The 21,271-nt window shown below is 38.1% G+C and overlaps 1 protein-coding gene across 1 annotated transcript in view; it reads left to right on the top strand.

The window, feature by feature from the left end:
• The window catches only part of DOCK2 (dedicator of cytokinesis 2), a 168,483-nt gene that overhangs the window by 120,725 nt on the left and 26,487 nt on the right, over window positions 1-21,271 (top strand). The window contains exons 31-34 of the mRNA XM_054389131.1: window positions 6,664-6,764; window positions 6,867-6,925; window positions 8,097-8,245; window positions 17,056-17,141. Of these exons, the coding sequence (XP_054245106.1) occupies window positions 6,664-6,764; window positions 6,867-6,925; window positions 8,097-8,245; window positions 17,056-17,141 (395 nt within the window). The remainder of the gene's footprint in view (window positions 1-6,663; window positions 6,765-6,866; window positions 6,926-8,096; window positions 8,246-17,055; window positions 17,142-21,271) is intronic.

The following is a 21,271-nucleotide window of genomic DNA, read 5'->3' as shown; positions in this document are numbered from 1 at the left end:
GGAGAAAGTAAAGATGCGTATCACTGAAAACCTAGAGGAAAAAACAAAGTAACTGAGTGAATGATTTTTAGTGATTCTAGGATGGTGTTTTCCAATCTGATTATTAACAAGTAGTTGAAGAAAAGTCTCAATTTAAAAAAGCACAGTGAAGTAGACCTGAGGATGTTCACTTGGTTGAGTAATTACATGACACTATATAGCAGACAACCTAACCAAACAAAACAAGTAGACTGTGAAGTAATTGAGCAACAGAGTATTCTAAATCTAGAGAAAGCAATGAAGAAATTTTTGCTACTCTGTTGAAAATTGTTAAATGAGGAAAAAAAAGTTCCTGACTTTTTTCTTGTTTCCAAAGCAAAATTGCTTTTTTTTTTTTACTCATTATGTGGTTCAGGCAAAAAGGAAAGAATTGTACCACTGTGAAGTGATGTAGTATATCTGATGAAGAGTCATTACAATCTTATAAGTTTAAAACTCTGCATAAACTTAAAGCCATATGTTCAGTAATGAAGCTGTTATATACCTCAGAGACAAATACCAAAACTATGCACAGCACAGTGCTGTCAAATTCCCTGCCTTAGCATGTAGTAAGTTTGGTTCAGAGTCCATTTATGTAGAGATCCCCTCTTTAAATTCCAGTGCTTTTACACAGAGATGGTCATTGCATGCAGTGGGCAGGTGGGAAGTGCTAGAACTACTGCTTGAATCATTATTTAAGTATTAAAACAGTTAGCTGATGCCTGAGATTATATGACTGGTAGGTGAGGGCGTGGTTCTCTTTGGGTTGGGTTTTGTTTGGTTTTTTTTTTTTTTTTTGAGTTTTGCATGCAGAGTTTTCGTGCAGGGTATATTCAGATGTACATCAGATGTCCTCAGAAAACAAGCTGCAATTAGAGATGGCATACAGCAGGTGTTCTCCAGTGCCATAATACAGTAAACCCTACAGCAATAACGAAAAGAACAGCTGAGAAGCATTTGTTACAGAATATTTACTTCTGTGCCAATAAGATAAAATTGTCAGCTCCAGAGTAAATGATTTTACAAAAGAGAAGGGAGTGAATTTGCATTAAGTGATTGACCAAAAGCAGGAAGCAAGAATGAACAAGGGGTCACCATGTTCACAGTACCTTGAGGTGGTGAATAGATACAGTATGAACAGGAAATGAGTCTTGCATAATACATTAATGTGTGTTCTTTGGTGCTAAAACTAAACTGGAACTTGAAGATTGAACACACATAAATCTGGAGTTTCTGTCAGAATTATGGAAATAGGTAAAACACTTCAACATTTAGGTATTTGTATTCTATTCTTGCCTCTGTATTTGAAATAGGTTATTAACTTGTATTTATGTTAGGAAGAAACACGGTTACTTGCTAAAACATAGTCTAGAAAGGCTAGGAAATATTTCTCAGGTAAAGATTCTCAGGAAGGGATTCAAAAGAAACCTGTCCAAAGCAGTATTTTTGCATTTATATTGGTGGTATACAAGAAAAATACAAATTATCATCTAAGAAAGCGTGTCTGAGATTAGACTCTTCTGAAGTCCATGACAATATGTCTTAATACTGTTTAGTATTTTGACTTCTTTGTTGAATTTTGTGTCAAAAGAAAGTCTGCGTGATAGTAAATTGCTTACATTTTTGCCCTTGGGTTTTTCTTTCCTCTCAATATTACACTTCTTTTTATTAATAGTCATAAAGATTCTTTGATCTATGGCAGAACTGTCTTATCAGGCAGCCATATATTGGTGCTCACTAGTCAGGATCACATTATGTATTTGTAAGAGGGTTTGTATTGTGGGTGGGCTTTGGTGTTTGTTGTTTTTATGGTGGTTAGTGTAGGTATCTGGTGTGGGATATTGTAGGGTAGGGCTGGCTGGTTTTCTTGTGTCCTTGTTTCCTTTGCTTCTACCAGCAAAACCAATTTTGCCTTTAAAATAGAATCATGGCAGGTGATTTCATAGAAACATAGAATGGGTTAGGTTGGAATGGACCTTAGAGACCACCTATGTCATCCTCCACACTATGGGCAGGGATGCCTCTCAGCTAGACTCAGCTGCTCAAGGCCTCATCCAACCTGCCCTTGAATACCCCCAGGGAGGAAACATCCACAATGTCCTTGGGCAGCCTATTCCAGAGTCCCCCCACCCTCATATTGAAGAACTTTTTCCTGAGATCCAGTCTAAACCTAGTGTCCCTAGACACCCTTCTGAAAAGTCACTCTCCAGCCTTCCTGTAGGATACCTTCAGGTATCATAAGGCATGTCTAACGTCCCCCTTGGGTCTTGTTTTCTCTAGGCTGAACAACCCCAGCTCCTTCAGTCTATCCTCATAGCAGAGGATAGATTTCAGATGTGTTCAACATATAATTTAAAGGAGATTGCAGTGCTGGCATTTTTGCTGGTTTGTACCAATATTTAAGGACTTGCCAGTTTCAGGTGCAGGGATCCACCAGCCTGTCCAGATTGCTGCTTTGCAGCTGGGCTTTTGCAGGGCAAGAGAACCGTAATGCAGTGTAAAATCTGGATTTAGGATGGGTGAGTTGAGATGGGTTTTTCAGAAGAGACTTATTTTTTATTATTTATTATTAAACAAAAAAACTTAACAATTGTAGTGTAGAGTTTGGAAAAAAAATGTTCCCTGAAAGCCACCCAGATTTCTTGGGTTTGACTAGACCAAAAAATTTGGTGTAGCTTTATACTTATGCAAAGTATACCTTCATGTTCTCCTCAGCGAATGTGAGAGAAGTGCATTTAATTTCTGGTAAAGAGGACAGTTCAGGGACTTTTCAGCACACTTCCCTTACCTTTTGTGGCAATTGTACCATCTTATTCAGTCAAAAAATGCTAATTCTGTTTGACTGAAAATGTCTGTGTTTCAAGACAGAATGGTATATGCACACCTCAAAGGTAGCCCCAGGGTGTTTGTTGAGGGTGAATCATCATGGGAATACTTTTACCCCAGAGAAAAAGTTCTTTGTATACTTGTTTCTATTTTATACCAAAGAACATTCAGTTGGATGATTTGCAATTTATTTGACTGACAAGGATTTTTAAGGAAGCAAATACTGGGCAGAGATGTAGGTATGAAATAAAGAGGTGAGTTCAGCTGTGGATTAACATTTTCTTTGTTGTTGTAATAATTAAATGACCTTTCTATTTAGTAGACATGTAACTGTCAGCAGTTTCCTTATTTTTATGAATGCAGTTAGGAAAGAAGGGTTTATTTCTCTTCAACTTGCAGGTCATGGCTGTTTTCCTCTAAATTTCATTTAGTTTGAATGAACTGTAAGGCAATCTTCCATCAACAGAGAAACGAAGATAACAATGTTTAATGCTTCACTTCTAAATTACAGTCAAGTTTTCCAGTGTACACAGTTATCTTTAGAGAACCTATTTAGACCTCATATGACATTTTCCTCTTTCTGTTAGTAGCTGATGTCATTAGCTAGCTGCTACCTTTGTCTAGGATAACAAAGTTTTTTCACTCTCTTGTCCCTGTCAACTCCTGGCTCCTTAAGCTTTGGTTCTGGACATCCTTCTCTGTGTAGTATTTCCATTCAGGACTGAGCGAGCAGCACTGTGATGCAGTCAACATCCATTGTCACCCTTAATGCCTCAATTAATTGAAATTATTTTTTAATGCAATATTCCTTTTATATTTCTGATTGGGGATGACAGCTTCTGACATATTAGGGACAGGGAAGAGTGAGCAAACAGAAATAATTTTGTTGTGGTCAAGGCAGAGCTATCATAGAGTTTCTATTTTGGAAAATACAGTGCTATTGATTCCTGTTACTTCCCCTCTTCCATCCTTCCCCTCTCGTAGCAGTATTTTTACAGGGCATTAGAAAGGATTAGGTTTCTAAATCTGTACTGTTATAGTAATTATAATTTCATATTAATCATCCATATTCCTGCTACCAAATTTTATCATAAGAGGCAGCCCACATTCCATTACAACATTGGTCTGGTTTAAAAGAAAATGCTTATTTTTCATGTGTGAGGGAGGGAGGAGGCAGCAGCGTTTCCTTCTGGTAGTTGTGCTGTAAAATCACTCAGATCTCCTCTTCTTTGTGAGATGGCTGGAAAAAATCTTACTAAATCACTTTCACATTTTCCCATATGGCAGCTGATGCATTTTCTAGGGAGGATGCACCTCGTGCTTCCTGAATTAAAATGGAATGAGAGATCCTCTTCTTTCAAGTTCCCTTATAGCTTATGTAGAGGGGCACTGACAACCCTGCAGCCTTCTCATTGTGTGTGGGTAACACCATGCTTAGCCAATGCAGTTGCCATGGTTGGAAGTGTTGCAGCACAGTAAGGCAGCCTGTGCTATTACTGTCAGGGCTTGCACTCAGCAGGAGTCTGCAAAGAATAGGTGAGGAGTAGTGACATGGAAAGGTCACTTCTCACCTTCAGCCTTGTCTCCTTGAACTCCGTCCCTGGCTGACAGCTCAGCACTGGAATTCATGTCAACAAGCAGCAGAGCATGAGTAGCACACAGATCACAGCACGAGAGAGCTGGTGCTCTTCTCTCACTGTGCTGTTTCACTTCAGCCCTACCACATGCTAGGTTCAAGTGCAAAACATCTTGGAATGTTATTGTGGGCTTAAGAGAAAAGGTCTCTTAAGAACATATTCTTTTTGCATTTGAAATTCTGTTTGTATTGACTTTTGCCATTTTTCACTTGTGGGAAACTGTTCTGCCTCACAGAGTTTTACAGTTAATTTTCGCACTTAGAAGCTTGCAACTCCTTAACTTTAGCTTGCTGTTGAAATGCAGAGGATCGTGGGTTGGTTTTTTTTTTTTTTTGTTTGGTTTGTTTTGGTTTGGGTTTTTTTTGTTTGTTTGTTTGTTTTCCAGCCACCACAGAGTATTCTGAGGGCATGTTTTAATAAATAAGGATATTCAGTCTTTAGGATGTATCTCTGACAAAGATGGCACTGAACTTGGAGCTATTAAGTGAATAGACAATTAACTGTAGTACGAAGGCTTCATTTTTCTCCCGATAACCTAGAACGATTTGAGACATTTTCCATTTTATAGGTCTAATTGACATATACAAAGTATATTCGCTATATATATCAATAGATACAGCTTCTCAAGGGACTGAAAACTCTAGATTGATCAAATGAATCTTTTAAAATATTTGATAAGTTGGGGAAAACAGGACTTCCAGGTTATAAATCACATCTATCCTGGGGAAAAAGACTCTGAATTAGTAAGTATTATTAGTATACTGTCAAAAATTAGATGTGGGCATAATTTAAGTGTTTCTGTTAAGGGGAAAAAAGCTGCTGCCTTACAAATGCTGATACTCAAATATTTTTAATAAGGCGGTGATCGCTTTGGGTGAATTTAGAGCATCTTTGAATGGTGTAATACGGAGCAGATTAATAACTACTTCCAGCCAAATGCTACTTGAGCCTGTGTGTCTGCACCAGGGATAACTGTGCTCTCTGCACTGTAAATACTTAAAGACAGAAAGAGCCCTCCTAAGGGCTTTTGAATAAGAAAGTCTGCTAAGGAGAGCTTTATAGCTGGGCTTCGAAGGGAGGAATAAATTAAGTGCAGGATCTTCTTCACGTTGTAGAGGACGTTTGAGACTCTTATTTATTATAGGAAATGTCTGTATTTTTGTGAGAATTTTTGTGTGTTGCTATCTATTTTTCCTGGTTATTTGTGTACAGGAGAGTTTTCCAGATTGTGAATGGCAGACATCACTGAAGATTTTGATGAAACACTGTTTTTCAAGGTCATTTAGTGTGGATTCTCTATCTGGGATTGTATTTCACTGTAGAAAATTAAGAGCTCAGCGATAGTGATATCTCTTTTATTTGCATCCTTTAAATTACCACTGAGTACATTTCCCATTGCCTCTCCGCTGTCTTGCTGATACCTACCACACATAGTTTTAGATGCAGCTATGTTTTTAAATAAGTCTTAAGCCATTGCTTTCTACTTAGAAGCTTCTGAAAAGAGTATTTATTTCTTCCCATTTGTGTTGCCTAGTGAAGCTTCTTTTTTTTCCCTTTCCATCTCTACCATGTGAGAGAAGTGCTTCATTTTGATTGTCTGGAGAACAAGTAATTTGCTTTCAGAAATGAAGGGTTTTACATGGGAAATACAAATGTTCTAGTTCAAGTACTATTAATAGTTATTTAGGGATGCATTTTGTCCCTGCTTCATGTAGAGAGCTCTTAACAAAATATACTGGAATTTCACGCAAATTATTGTTGAATTAGACTCCAAAGAGAAGACAGTAACTGCCTTTTGAAGTACTTCTCAAATACAGTGCAATTATGTTGGCTGCCTTTAGCTCCAAGTTGTTAAGATTCGCTGGTGTGGAATGTATTTCACTGGCCCTGCCATGCTTCATGGTTTAATGTTGTTAGCTAATGAATCTCTTCTGAATCCTTTTTTTAGCAATATTTATTTAGCTGCTGTGTTATTAAGAGAAAATGTGTATTAGTGGTTATTAAAATTCATCTTTCTTGCTTTTTGCTAATTGCATAATACTAATGATATACATCTTTGCATAATATCCAAATCTCATTGCTTGCATTGTTTGGTTTCATAAATTATTCAGCATTATGCATAGCTTAATATTATTCCTGCTCTTCTCAAAACTATTGTAATTTCCTTCTATTCAATTTACAGCTGTGGAACAACTATTTTCATTTGGCTGTGGCTTTCATTACCCAGGACTCACTGCAGCTAGAAAACTTTTCCCATGCAAAGTACAACAAAATCCAGAACAAGTAAGCAAGAATGTATACTTTGGATGATGTCTTCAATTTTGTACTAACCTGATGATAAAGATAATGATAAAAATACTTTTTGTTAATCTTATTTTTTTCTAGATATGGAGATATGAGACGATTAATTGGCTTTGCTATTCGTGACATGTGGTACAAACTTGGTAAGTAGGCGAATGAACTTCATTGCAACTGAATCCATAGGGGATTGCTTGTTTCACTGAAAAAAACACCTGACATGAAGTGCTTTTGTCAGCATTTCTGCTGTTTAAGCTTGAAATACGTTTTCATTCCTGTGTGTTGAGCAAGAGTAGGGAAGTGATTGTGCCCTTGTGCTCAGCACTGGTGAGTCTACAACTTGAGTACTGGGTTCAGTTTTGGGTACCACAGCCATTCTGTTCTGTACTAAAAGAGTGTCAGGCATTGGAACAGGCTGCCCAGGGAGTGACCATCCCTGGAGACGTGGAAAAAACAGGTGGACATGGTGCTTTCAGGATGTGGTTTAATTGGCATGGCAATGTTGGGTTTATAATTGGACTTGCTGACCTTTCCCCACCCTAACAATTCTGTGGATTCTGTTAGACTTGGAACTGACATGAGATAATGTTTGATTACAGCCTATTTTGTATTTCTTAGAGAATTCACAACCTTCTCACTGATTTCAACAATGGCTGAAATCAGAAGATTTCAGAACCTTTATTTGCTGAAATTGAGAACCAGATAAATATTCCCTGAGAAGGTTACTGTTCAGTCTGTGTTTACAGTTCCAGAAATTAGTTAAGTTCAATTTGGGAATCTGTTTAGATTAAAATTTGGATTTTTGAGAAGAACTTGAGCTTTAGTTTCTCCGAGGCATGGGAGAAGAGATCCACATTCCTTTTTTAATTCCAATGAGTGTTTTGTTACTTTTGCAAAAATTCCAGCAAGGCATTGTTAACATATTTTGTCTTTTGAAGGCCCTATACAGTTAAAGAGTAAAGTAAAAAGTTATCCAGAAATTTATTCTAGAATGGACTGTCCAGTGGAAGTGTCAGTGTTATGACTGAAGCACAGCTCTTCAGCTTTGAGCATGGAGTAACCATACAGTTTATTTCATACAAGAACAGACATACAGAATTAATCGGGGCAGTGCATTGTATACTTTCCTCTTCCATAGAATCTGCTGGTTTATTCATAAATAGAAAGTAGTGCAGCGCACATCCCTGTCTCCCTGATGTACCATATTTATGGCAAAAAAACATTATCTCAAAATGGCAGCTTGTTTTTAAATGTTTTCCTGAAAAAGAATATATATTTTTTGTCCTCTCAAATACCCAATTTGCATTTCTGTTTCAGGCCAGAATAAAATTTGCTTTATTCCGGGGATGGTTGGACCCATCTTGGAAATGACTCTTATTCCTGAAGTTGAACTGCGGAAAGCCACAATCCCAATTTTCTTTGACATGATGCTGTGTGAATATCAAAGGACAGGAGAATTCAAAAAGGTAATTGAAACTACTTTGGGTGAAAATTCATTAGGATGTCTTGTGGTCGATTTATTTCTGGTAAATATTTATTGTGTAGGCCTTTGTGTGCTCATAGAATGTAAAATTCAAAATGCTAAGAACAAAATGCGGAGCTCTTGTGCAAGTGAGTGCAGGCTTTCCAGAGTCGTTTAGTTGGACTTAAATAAAACTTCAGCTGCAATGACAACAATAAGGAACTGGTCAGGGAAGTTGCAGAATCTTTACAAAAATCTTCAAAATTTCACTGAAAAATTTTCTAAGCAACAAAACAAGACAGTGAAGTCAGCCCTTGGTTAATTAGCAGGCAAAATTAAATGACCTCTATGGGCCCTTTCTTACCTAAATTTTTCATGATAACCCTTCCTCATGCCAGTAGTTATTGATAAGCCAAACGGTCCCATTTTAAATATAGGAAGTCTGCCAGAAGCAGCAGCAAATGGTTAATTATGTGTTATCATAGAATCATAGAATCAGTCAGGGTTGGAAGGGACCACAAGGATCATCTAGTTCCAACCCCCCTGCCATGGGCAGGGACACCTCACACTAGATCCGGCTGGCCAGAGCCTCATCCAGCCTGGCCTTAAACACCTTCAGCGATGGGGTCCCAACCACCTCCCTGGACAACCCATTCCAGGCTCTCACCACTCTCATGGTGAAGAACTTCTTCCTCACATCCAGCCTGAATCTTCCCACTTCCAGCTTTATTCCATTCCCCCTAGTCCTATCACTACCTGATATCCTAAAAAGTCCCTCCCCAGCTTTCTTGTAGGCCCCCTTCAAATACTGGAAAGCCACAATAAGGTCACCTCAGAGCCTTCTCTTCTCCAGACTGAACATCCCCAACTCTTTCCGTCTGTCCTCATAGGAGAGGTGCTCCAGCCCTCTGATCATCCTCATGGCCCTTCTCTTGGACACATTCCAGCATGTCCATATCCCTCTTGTAATAGGGGCTCCAGAAATGGATGGAGTGTGCTGCAAGTGCACATTGACAACTCATGTTGAGCTTGTCATTCACCAGCACTCCCAAGTCCCTCTCCTCAGGGGTGCTTTCTAGCCAGTCACTGCCCAGCCTGTATTTGTGCTTGGGATTGCCTCGACCCAGATGCAGGACCCTGAACTTGGTCTTGTTACCTCATGAGGTTGGCTTGTGCCCACCTCTCCAGCCTGTCAAGGTCCCTCTGGATGAGACCCTTCCCTCCAGCATGTCTGCTGCACCACAGAGCTTGGTGTCATCAGCAAACTTGCTGAGGGTGCACTCAATGCTGCTGTCCATGTCACCAACAAAGATGTTGAACAAGTCTGGTCCCAGGACTGATCCCTGAGGGACTCCACTGGGACATGGAGCCATTGACAGCCACTCTTTGGGTGCGGCCATCAAGCCAGTTCTTTATCCATCCCATCAAACCCATATTATCAGATTTCTCAGGATATGCAAACTTTTCTAAATATTTATTGCGACTAAAATAAACACAGTGACACATTCACTTTCCTAAAATGTTTTCTACACTGATTTTGACAAGGAAAAGAATTTTTAAATATTTTTGATTGATGGGATAGAAGTAGGAATGGTGGGATAGGACTTTTGGGAATGTAATCTCAATCTCCTGCCACTGCATGCTGTGTCTACTTGGGCAGTGAGTGTCTGCCTATTTCTGACTTCTTCATTCTCTGAAGGCTCCTTGGGCAGGGACTGACCTTACTCTGTGTTTGCACGCGGCCTATCACAGGAAGTTTTAAACTGGAGATTCGGGCTTTGTAGTTCCACAAATAATGAATTCAGAACAGTTTGTATAATGCTAAGTGGCAAGACAAAAGTCTTTAGGCTTTCATAGGGAAGTCAATTTGAATATCTCACTTGTATACCCAGCTATGTGTAGTATATTAAATCATGTGGGACGTTTCTATGTCAAGTAAGTGTGGAACAAACAAGCAGATGGAATTTCCATTTTGGTCTGTACTCCACAGTGCAAAGCGTTTGGTTTAAGGCCAAGATTAAAAACCACTTTGCTACTGTGCATCTGTTCTATCCATGTCCTAATAGTCCTATATTTGCCTTCTTAAAAATGTTTTCCTTCTCTTGGCTTATACCTCATCTCCTGGGACAGATGCATAGATCTGTACAGACCAAAAATCCTGAAAACTCATTAGTCATACTGACCGATTAACAGAAACAACAGCTGAGGAGCCTGGGAGATGCCAGACCCTTAAATGACTTCTGATGCTAATATAAGAAAAGTTTCAGTTTATATTTTTTCAGTGCTGAGGAACAAGAACGTTTGTTTTATTGCACCTTCAAAGTAAGAGGTAACTTTTACGAGGTGGCACTAAAACTATTTCATAATTGAGCAGCTGAGTCTCCTTGAGTTCTAAAGTTCTGATTTAGAAATTGCGATCATTTACTGGCCAAGAATTGTGGCGTTCTTTCCTCTCCTGTGGATGAAGTAATTAAGATAAGTTTCTCAAACATGCATCTGTAAGATTGGCAATTATGGTGAGTTTTTAAAACTTAGTGTGCTTGGTTTGTAATTTTATTACTTAAAATTGTTACCGTCTTAATTAGAAATGGTCAAGGAATTAGTATGAATGAAAAAATATTTGTTACACAAACATTTAAACTCTAGCTTTTGCTAATGGACCATGTCCATATACAAATTGACACTTAGTATTATAAATTATTTTTTCTTACACCTTTAGTGTGAAAAAATTGTGAATAATAACATGTTATTTCAAGACTGCTTTAGGTACTCAGGAGCCTAGACTGGCATTCAGTTAAAACGCAGTTTTGCTGAACTTTAAAAGTAAAGAATTTATTTCTAATCTAAATTCTCTAATGACAGAGAGAATAAAAGCAGAGAGACATCTTTGCTTGTTGATTCTGTACCAGCACTGGATCTAGAGCATGTCTGGCACCTGCCACATGATTTAATAAATTTTGCCAAAAAGATTGATTCCATTAACTTGCTGTGGAACTGTGCTGAGACATCAGCATCTCAGTGCCCCACAATCTGTGGACACACATATTATGTTACTGCTAGCTCAGGAAACTCTGTCCTGCTTTATGCATAGAATATATGTGCAGTAAGGCTTTAAAGTTATTTTGATTTGTCAAGCAGAAATTTTATTTAGCTATTTCTAGGAAATCAACTAATCCCAAAGAAAACAAACAAAATTCCACCTGTTGTTATCTCAAGAATTGGTGTTTACTGGAGTGGAGTATATATGTAGGTGTACAGCATAGTAAGGCATTTTCCTCACAATCTTTCTACTTCGCACATGTAACTCCCATTCACCCAGAAGGAATGTTATATGACCTTGTAATTTTAACTTGAATTGAAGATGCAGGGATGGGACCATTAATATCTACTAATTTTAGGCACGAAGGCTCTGTCTATCATTAGCTCTGAGAGACAAGAGTCTTGGAAAGGCAATTTATCCAATTTATGTTCAGTGTCTGTGGATGGAATTAGTCCTGCAAAATATCTCCACCCCCTTCTGCTTCAGATATGAAGGGATGCTAGTTGCCTGTGTGTTGGACACATTATGTTTCCCACCCATTTTTCCTTGAAAGATCAGGTCATTAAGACTTCCCAAAGAAAGACACATCATCGAGCCACCTATTGCTGTTCATTCTGACTGATAATTTCAGGCCGAAAGCTAGAAAAGGTTTACTTAAAAAAAACAACAATCACCAAAAAACAACCCAAACTTAAAACCCCCAAAGATTAGCTCTTTGCAGAGTAAATGAAAATATCATTGAATAAACATGGGTTGGAGTTATGTTAAGGATTTAACTTGGCTTAAGAAAGATGAATTCATCTGTGTTTATTTTTGTTCAAATAATTCATTCTGTTTATGTTTGGTATTTCCAATTTAGTGTCTGTCATTGGTTTCACCAATTGCTGAGGCCATCTGAGGAAGTCTATATTTGCTTTGCTTCCTGCCTGCTGTTAGACTGTATCAGAATATAGTGCTGATTGACAGTGTGTTCTTGGGGTTAGGTAGCTATTTGTAGGGATACAGGATGGATGTTTAGAATAGTCCTGTGTCTTCCTGAGGAGACAGCTCTAGAAGGTTACTAAATGAGTAATTGTTGGTGTGCACAGCAAGTTCCTCTGGCAGGTGGGATTTAGAATTGCTGTAAATACCCTTGTATCTTATACTCAGTTCTTGGAACTTCATTATGCATAAGGATTTCAGAAAGATGTGAGATCATCCCATTAGCAGAAACCAAGTTTGTTTGGCTTGGTACTTCAGGCACATCCATGTAGAAGTAATGGAGATATTTTGTTGTTTTGTATTGAATTGTATTGAGGGATGTGGAAGTTTCTTGGATCTATTACGCAGAGGGGCAGGAGATTTTAAAGCCAAATTGGTGCTGATGACAATTAGGCACAATATTTAAGTTAGAGGAGAAATACCGTTTCCAGGACTATGTTTTGGCACAGAAACATTAAAACATTATTTTGTATTTCTGCTAGCTTTTTTGTTTATTTTGGTTTAAGGAAAGATGCTTAGGAAGATTTTTTTTGTTGTTGAGATCCAGTATATGTGAAATTATTACCTCTTAGAGAAGTAATCAATTCTTTACCTGCTGAATAAGTACTAGGAAGGATTTAGGAGGTGGATGATTTTTAACTGGTGCTTGACTTGCACTATATTCACAGATTTCTGTCTTACTGCAACAAATCCACAGATCAGCTCTAGAAAATGACTGCTTTGGATATTTTTGCTTAATATTGCCTTGTCCTGAAACTTCTGTGTACCAATGTTACCCATTTAGTAATGCACAACAGACAGTAATACACACACTACTTACACAGAGAAATTAATCTGGAGCCCTTCTTTTTCAGTCTGCACCAGCCAGAATAAGTTTTATTTTCATGTTTCTCTGTATATCAATGATAGCTCTTTTTTTCTTAAGTGTTGGTATATTATATAATTTTCTGCTGCCAAATTTTAATTTGTATTCTATTTACCAAGAAAGAGCTAATACTAGAACAGCAAAACTTGCAAATAACAGGACAAAAATCGTTCTGGATCCTAACAAACCAAAGTTCTTTGTTGCCTGTAAAGAAAAATGAAGAATCCCTCTATTTGACACTCCTATATAGAAAACAACAAAAAAAGCAACCACACACCACAAAAACCCAAGCATATAATTAAGAAGTAGTATAATGTAGTAGTCATTTCCCTCCACTCAAATCAGAAAATGGGACTGCAGTTTCTACTGAACAATTTACAGTTTTCTCTGAGAACTTCATGGGAAGTAGTTCTTAAATAGAGACTCTGAGATCTGTAGTCATTAAGTATTTTGAGGAGCAGTGCAGAGCCTATTCAGTACGCCGCAGAGATGAAACACCTACTGCCAACTTCTGTTGAAATACGGGATGACTACATGCTGCTCAGTTCTGCTGGAGTTACTCCTATCCTGCTACTAATGTTTCTCATACACATACTACATGGGTTTGCAGATTCACATTCAGCACTGACTTTTTATATGTAAGCATCTCACAGATAATAACTAGCAATGTATTTTCTCAGTTGTTCCAGGCAGCAGAATATTTTAACTGTTTTATGTCCATGTAAAACAGCGTTCAGGTTTTCATGAACTTTACTTTTCTACTCAGTTATCTTAAAACACGCTATAGCTGGTGCTGAGTTGTTGAAGTCACCTGTCTGTGCCATTGTAGTTTGTGCACAACATGTGGCCAACTTCAGAAAGCATACTCAAATCAAGGGTTTGCCCAGACTTTCAGCAGTGCTAAAAGACTATGAATCAAGCTGAAGAATATTGGAACGCTTTTATAAATTCTCGGGGTTTCACCTAACAAGCCAAAAAAGAGATGTCAAAGAATGAGGAATAAAAGAACATTATAAGGCAAGAGGTCTTAGAAGCAAAGAAGGTAGTGAGGAAAGGCAGAGCACAGAGCAAGGTCAAACAGCCTTAGGTAACCAGCCCATGAAAATTATTCCCATTGCTGTTAGAGCTGGAGACTGGTTAATAAAAGAGCAACTCTGCCTTGCAGGGGGTTTCCACTGCTGTTGTGCTTTATATTTGTGCTGGTTCCAGCCTGCAGGTGCAAACCCATACCTGCTTCTTCATAATATAATGCTTGAAGCTTGGGAAAAGTTATGCTAATGGACTGTCTGCTTGTGAATGTTTTTTAAAAAACATGTTAAAACCTGCAGTATTTTAATGTTAATATTTTTTTCTGCTAAGCTTATAAAGATGAAATATTTTCTGCCATCAATATTTTTGTATTACAGTAAGTTTCATTATTTTCTGTTTCCCAAGGCTGATCTATCAGGTTATTGGCAAACATTTTATTTTTTGAACAGTTTTATTTCAGATCATGTCTGAAGGACAGCAGCAGGCTAGTACACCCAGTCATTTGGTTCAAAATGCCTGGGTCTCCACTATCCAGTATTGATTGAGATATATTTTCCTTGTAGCCTTCTCCCAGTAGATTTCCAACTGACTTAAGTTACTGGAACCTTTATTTTAAGTTTCCACTGGTATTTTTTCATTTTATATTGAGGGGGAAAAAAACCCCACAAAACAGCTAACTCATCTTTCTTGTTTCTGTTAGGAGTAGGATACACAAATAGAAACTATTCAAGTACATATTTGAATGTGCAGTTTATAATTCTTTAAGGTGCTTGGGGGGAACCCAAAGAAACCATAAGCACATATTATAATTTCCATGGTTTTAATTTCCTTGACTTGAAGGCATTTAGCACAATACGTTGTTAAAGGCATCGCAAAGTAATTACAAATTCTGATCTAAACATATTAGATTCAAAAGGATTCTAAGTTTCCAATAATGTATTGCAATGGCTTTGAAACAACAAAATACGATTGTATGGTTATATTGCAATAACACAGTAACATTGGAAAGGTAACATAATTAAGGTATGGTTCCACAAAGAGTTACCTTAAAATGTAATCCAACCCATACTTCTATTTCTTTAAGAGGTAATGGTATATTGCTATGGCATATTGCTTAGAAATTCTCCTGAGGTGTTGCCCAAGTTTATTACACTTTAAAGATGCCAGGCTACTGTCAGTGGCAATTTGCATGCATATTTGTAACAAGAGTTTTGCAAGTTAGCATTAGTATCCCAGATAACCTTTTCTTTACCTGTGTGACAGACTTGGAAAATAGGCTTTGTCTTTTTCTGAATCTTGTGAGATGTTTTTCCCTCACTGTCACTTCCTCAGAGCAAGGGTTCACAGGAGGTTCTTTAGGGATACCTAAGGAGTGAATGAGACAAAAAGACCCCTAAAGGACTGAATGGTTGGCAATTTATTGATTACAAGTTAGTGCAGATCATACAGTAGTTCTTAAGGCAGGTGAGGTGATTACTTAGTGCATACCAGAGAGAGAGAGAGAGAGAGAATGTGAGAGGGTGAGAGAGAATGTGAGAGGGTGAAAGAGAAGAGTGAAGGGAAAAATGAGATGAGATCAGAGGTAAAAGGAGAAAATTATTACCACTCCAGGTTCCAGCAGCATCCTGCATGGTTGTTGTCTCTTGGTAGTGGGTTCACCCTGACAGTTTGTGGTGCTGGCTTTTAGTCCTGAATTCTCTATCATTCCCCACCGAGGGATGGTTGGCAGCGGTATTCACAAAGCAGGCTGGATCATGGCCACTCACATGATGGTGCAGGCACACTGGGCACTGTGGTGGTCTCAAAGCAGCAGACACCCCTAATCTTTTGGGTGACTGCTGCTTCACTTTTGTTTGCACAAGCTCAGCCGTGAAGCAATGGCCTGAGTTGGGACAGGTGAGGCGCAGACACCCAAGCAGTGCCTGAACTTCAGCACACTTTTCCAGAGCAGCCTGTCACAGGTGCTTGAAAGCAAAGAAAGTGGGGCAGAGAAGCATCTGTGTGAGACAAACCTCTGTGATGATAGCAGAAAAACAGTTCATGCAGAACAAACTTCTTTGAGGATGTAGCTTCCACACGTGCTTAACTATGTAAAACTACCTGAAGAGTATGTGAGAAATTGTCACAGGATGCAATAGGAGCAGCAGGTAAACAACATAGATAACACTGTAGGTTATCCTGCTTCAAGAGGTTTGTTACAGACCCTAGTAGCTGAGTTGAAGTTTCAAGGATGACTCTGCAGATAGCTGACAGAGAAGCACTGTGTCTCTAAGTCTGGGATGAAAGGAAGCCTTGAAGCTTTGGCATTTTAAGAGTAGCCTGCTTAGTGATAGAGAGATAGAGTGATCACGAGATGAAAACAGTAGAGAAATACTAGAAATATTAACAGGTTTTCTCTCTTTGCATGCACACAGACTGAACAAATTCTTTTTCAATTCAGAGAGGGGGAAAAGGTACATTTGTACCTTACAAACAGAGAAATAGGGCTGCTGATGGCTCCAAGTGAAGCAGTGCCATAATTGCCACTCTTTCCTAATTAGAGTCTAGATAGTCCTAACAAATAGGAATTAAACAAGGCCTTGCATACTGTAGGATTGTTTGTATTTTGTCTGGGTGAAAGTGATTCTACTTGCTGTGAAAAGCTGTATTTCAAATTAGAGCTCTGCTACAAAAACCCATAATACAAGCACTGTAAAGCTGTTTCCTCGGGTTATTTCATCAGTACTAAGAAACAGGTATCTGGAAATAAGTCAGATGTGCATTATTCAACTGGGATATATTCAAGCATTTAACCCTTGGGAATATGTGATGTGACTATACAAAGATATTCTTTTGATTCCATACTGAAATGTATTTGACCTCTGGATGTCTACTCAATGTTTGGATTTCTCTTTATTAGTTTGAAAATGAAATTATTTTGAAGTTGGACCATGAGGTGGAAGGAGGACGTGGGGATGAACACTACATGCAGTTGTTTGAGTCCATGTAAGTAGTGCATAAGAATAAATGCTTTTGAGATGTGTTTTTATCTTACTGTTCCTACTTCTCCAGTTGGTGACCTTACTTCAAAAATAGAGTCTTAGCATTTTTTTTTTTTTAATGCAGGGGCTGGAAATAGCACACTGTTTCATTAAACCAGGTTTGAATTGTATGTTTGCTCATTGAAACTATTTTCCTGACTCTGCAAACTGAGAGCAATAAACTGATTTTTCAGTCTGGAATATGTGCTGTTTGTCTTCAAGTCTTAGGCTAGCTAAGCAGTGACACAGAGATGTCCAGATTGGCTCTTGGTATGGCCGACACAGCCTTGCAAATGCAGTTTGCTTAATCACACTGCAGCAAAGCATCTGCCACGATTCCTGCCTGAACTGTCACTACAATTCATCGTCTCTAATACTGGGAATTCAGCTGACACAGTGGGCATTTATTGCCGTGCTAAACTTTCCTTGCTGCTAGTCAATTTTTTTCCAAATATCCATGCTAAATCTTCCTTTCCTCAGCTTAAGCCAATTATTTCTTGTTTTACCTACAGGGGACGTAAAGAATCGTTTGTTCTGTTTCTCTTTTCAGCAGCTTTTAACACATTTGAAAGTTACTGTCAAGTTTCATTCGTCCCTCTCTGTAGGCAAAACAACCCCAACATTTCAGTTTATCATATTGAATGTTTTATGGGCATTCCTGTAATGTCTACATCTATTTTGAAATGCTGCATTACTCAGTATTCAAACCCAGATTTCATCAATGCAGAGAAAATCTTCCTTTATATCACGTGGGACTCTTTGAAGTTTACTTTTTCCAAGCTGTGTGCCATCACTTCCTTGTCTTGTTTGTGGTTTACTCTTGCATTCAAATATTTTTCTAGAGACCTGGTATCTATCCAGTAAAACACATCCAGTAAACCCCCATTTCTCAGTAGTGTAGTTGAAAATTCTTATCAAACACTGTGTAGCATTTTTATCCCCTACCTTTCCAAGGTATCCTTCTTCCTTTGGCATGCCTCTTTCTTTCCCGTTGATACTGTCCCATGTTCTATAAGACTTCAGAATTTTCACATTTCTAAAGATATCACTTCATATTATCTTCAGATAATTTTTTTTTTGTTCTATCTTAGAAGTTGTTTAATGATACCTGTAGAGGGGCAGTTGATGTAGAGGCTGGTCGCTTGTCTTTGATGACCAGTTCTCTCATTTGTTTGGTCCATTTGTTTGTTTTGTTTGTTTGTTTGTTTGTTTGTTTTCTACATCTGCACCTTTCAAAGCAAGGATTTTAAGCCTCTGTCTCTAACTCTCTGTTCCAACTGGAGAGAGACACGGTTAAAATGGGATCCAGATCTATTCATTCGGTCATATTTTCATTGCATTCCTGCACAGTTCCAGTTGCTATGTGACAGATATTTAGCAGATATTGTGTGTTGATGCTCACCTCTGCAATCCACATTGCCTAGCAGCTGGGAACTGGCCTGTGCCCAATAACCTAAACAGGTCCCGCACAGCTTCAGCACCGCCTTGCATTTGTCCATAGTTCTAAATGTCAGCATGTGCCATGGCAGGATTGTGAGCTGTGCTAATGAATGCAGTCCTAGACAGCACCGACGAAGAGCTGGGATAATAAACAGGGGAGAAGCTGTTCTCAGTAGGCAGAATAAACAAGGCTTCTCTGCTTTGGGAAATGGAGGAGACTCTGGCTAGATGAATACAAGTGGTGCTATGCCACTTGTCCTCAGGCTCAGAAAACAATTTCTGGCATGTTTTACTTACTAATACAGGCACAAAAGAAAATAGCATTTGGAAGCGTTCCAGTTCCCCATCATTGCAGCAGCCCATGTTATTTTCTTGAGCTTTATTGAAAATATTTTTTTTTTAAATATTAAAACTTCTATTTTTAAAAAGCTCTGTTAAAAATTCAAAGGCTTCTTGCTCCCTCCTGGGTAAAAATAAAAAAAATCTTCTCAAGTTTTATGGGTCCTTTTTAGTAGAATTATTGTATAAATCTGAACAAGACAACTTTTAAAAATCTTCCCTCCTTCCCCTACCTTCCTTTCCACAAATATCCTTTGATATACTAGCCTTTTCTGTCAGCTGCCAACTCTTCAGGCTCTTTGGTATTTAACATTCAATCTGCAATATGTTTAATGTCATAAGCCATGCTTCAGTAATTTATTTAAATACTTCAGTTCTTTTTTCAGACTAGTCAGACAACAGCAATTAAAGCATTCTGGTTTTATCTGTTTGCCACTGTCTGTCACAGCTTGTACAAGAGAAATGTTCTTTCAGACACACATTTACACTCACTCTGTCTTAGCAAAATTACTTTATGCTGGAGCTGTGAAATCAAAGGAACATTAAGTGCTCTTCTCATTTTGAGTGAAAACTTTGAGACTGGGCATATTGCTGGGATCAAGATTCAAGGATTTCCTTGCAATTGAAGTAGGTAGGCATATGAAATAGATAGGCATATATATTTTTAATATAAGTATGGATTTTTGGAAGAAAGTTTATTAATTTTGAGGAATGAAAAATAATTTCTGCAATTAGTTATACCTTAGTGCTATAGAATTAAAGCTTTTTAATCAGTGTACTTAAAGATTAGTAATAAATTATTAAGTGTATTTGCATGTAAATTAAGAGCTGTTAGTGGAACACTAAGAGGTCAGAAATGAAGAAAAATGTGCCACTGAAACTGCTCAGCCTAAGCACAAAGCACAGTTACAGGGATAATCTTTTTTGATTATTTCCCTATGAGAATACATGCTGATTTTAATATGTTATTAATAGAGTATGCCAAATATACATGGAATTCATGTTCTTTGTGGAGGGCCAACCTTGGCTGGATGCTCAGTGCCCACCAAGCTAGCTTATCACTCTCCTCTTCATGAGGGCTGTAGTGGGGGGAGAAAATAAAATGGAAAAGAAGTCGTATGTCAAGGTAAAGGCAGTTTAATAAAGCAAAAGCCATACATGAAAGCAAAAGGAAACTTCTCTACTTTGCCCCAGCAGATGATGTCTAGCCACTTTCTAGCAAACAAGGCTCTAGTACATGTGATGGTTACTTTGGAAAACCAATGTTGTAATACCAAATACTCCTTTTCCTTTCTCTTAGCTTTTGTTACTGAGCAGACATCTTACAGTATGGAATATCCCTGTGGTCAGTTGAACTGTCCTGGCTGTGTCCACTCCCAAGATCTTGCCCATCCTCAGCATACTGGCCTTTGAGCATGAGGGGGATGTTGGAGAGACACCCTTAATGCTGTGGAGCACTGCTCAGCAGTGGCCAAAACACTTGTGTGTTATCAACACCTTTCTAGCTACCACGACACAGCACTATGGGGAAAATAAATTCCCTCTCAGCCAGAGCCAGTGCATGCATCTCTATATGTATGTGAATTTATATATATTTATATATAAAATGCAGTTTGTTAGAGAGAATCCCAGTGGGAAAATGGGATGTGAAGTAGAGCAAACAAGCTCTTAAAGAGCTTGAGAAAGAAAGAAAGAAAGAAAATAATCCTTACTGAAATGCTGGTAATCATTTCGTAATGTTTAAGCAGTTAAGCTTTGAAAACAAAACAGTAATGTGAATTATCTACTCCTGAGTCACTTCAGCACTCCATAGAAGCAGCACATGCTAATATTTTTTTAATATCAGTTGCAATCTGAAGATAATGGATGGAACTCACTTTGCTAGATTTTTATCAAAAGACAACTAACTGATTTTTTTGATCTAGAGAAAGTCTATTGGTTGGTTTTGCTTATTCCTCAAGGGCAAATTGATATGGTGAGGTCATGTTAATGAATGTCTTTTTTTACATAAAATTGTAGTTTATGTTCTTTTCCATTGTCTGCTCACATGTAACTGTACAAAGGGAAGGAAACATTGCATTTTATGTTGTGTGCAAACAGAGAAAAGAAGGTGTAGTGTTTATTGCTGCAGTGTGGCATTCCAGAGACCTGAGTTTGTTAAATGCATGAATACAGAACATCTGTTCTGATGTTGAGAGTAAACCCTTGAATTTAAGGTAATTTTTAGACAGGAACAGTAAACGTTTAATTTTTCTCCTTTTGATTTATATCCCATCTCTCCTCTGGATATCTAAATCACCAATACACAAATTTCTG

This window comes from Indicator indicator, chromosome 18 (assembly GCF_027791375.1).
Source record: "Indicator indicator isolate 239-I01 chromosome 18, UM_Iind_1.1, whole genome shotgun sequence".
Lineage (NCBI taxonomy): Eukaryota > Metazoa > Chordata > Aves > Piciformes > Indicatoridae > Indicator > Indicator indicator.
Note: the sequence above shows the minus strand (reverse complement) of the source record. Positions and strands in the feature narration are given on the sequence as shown.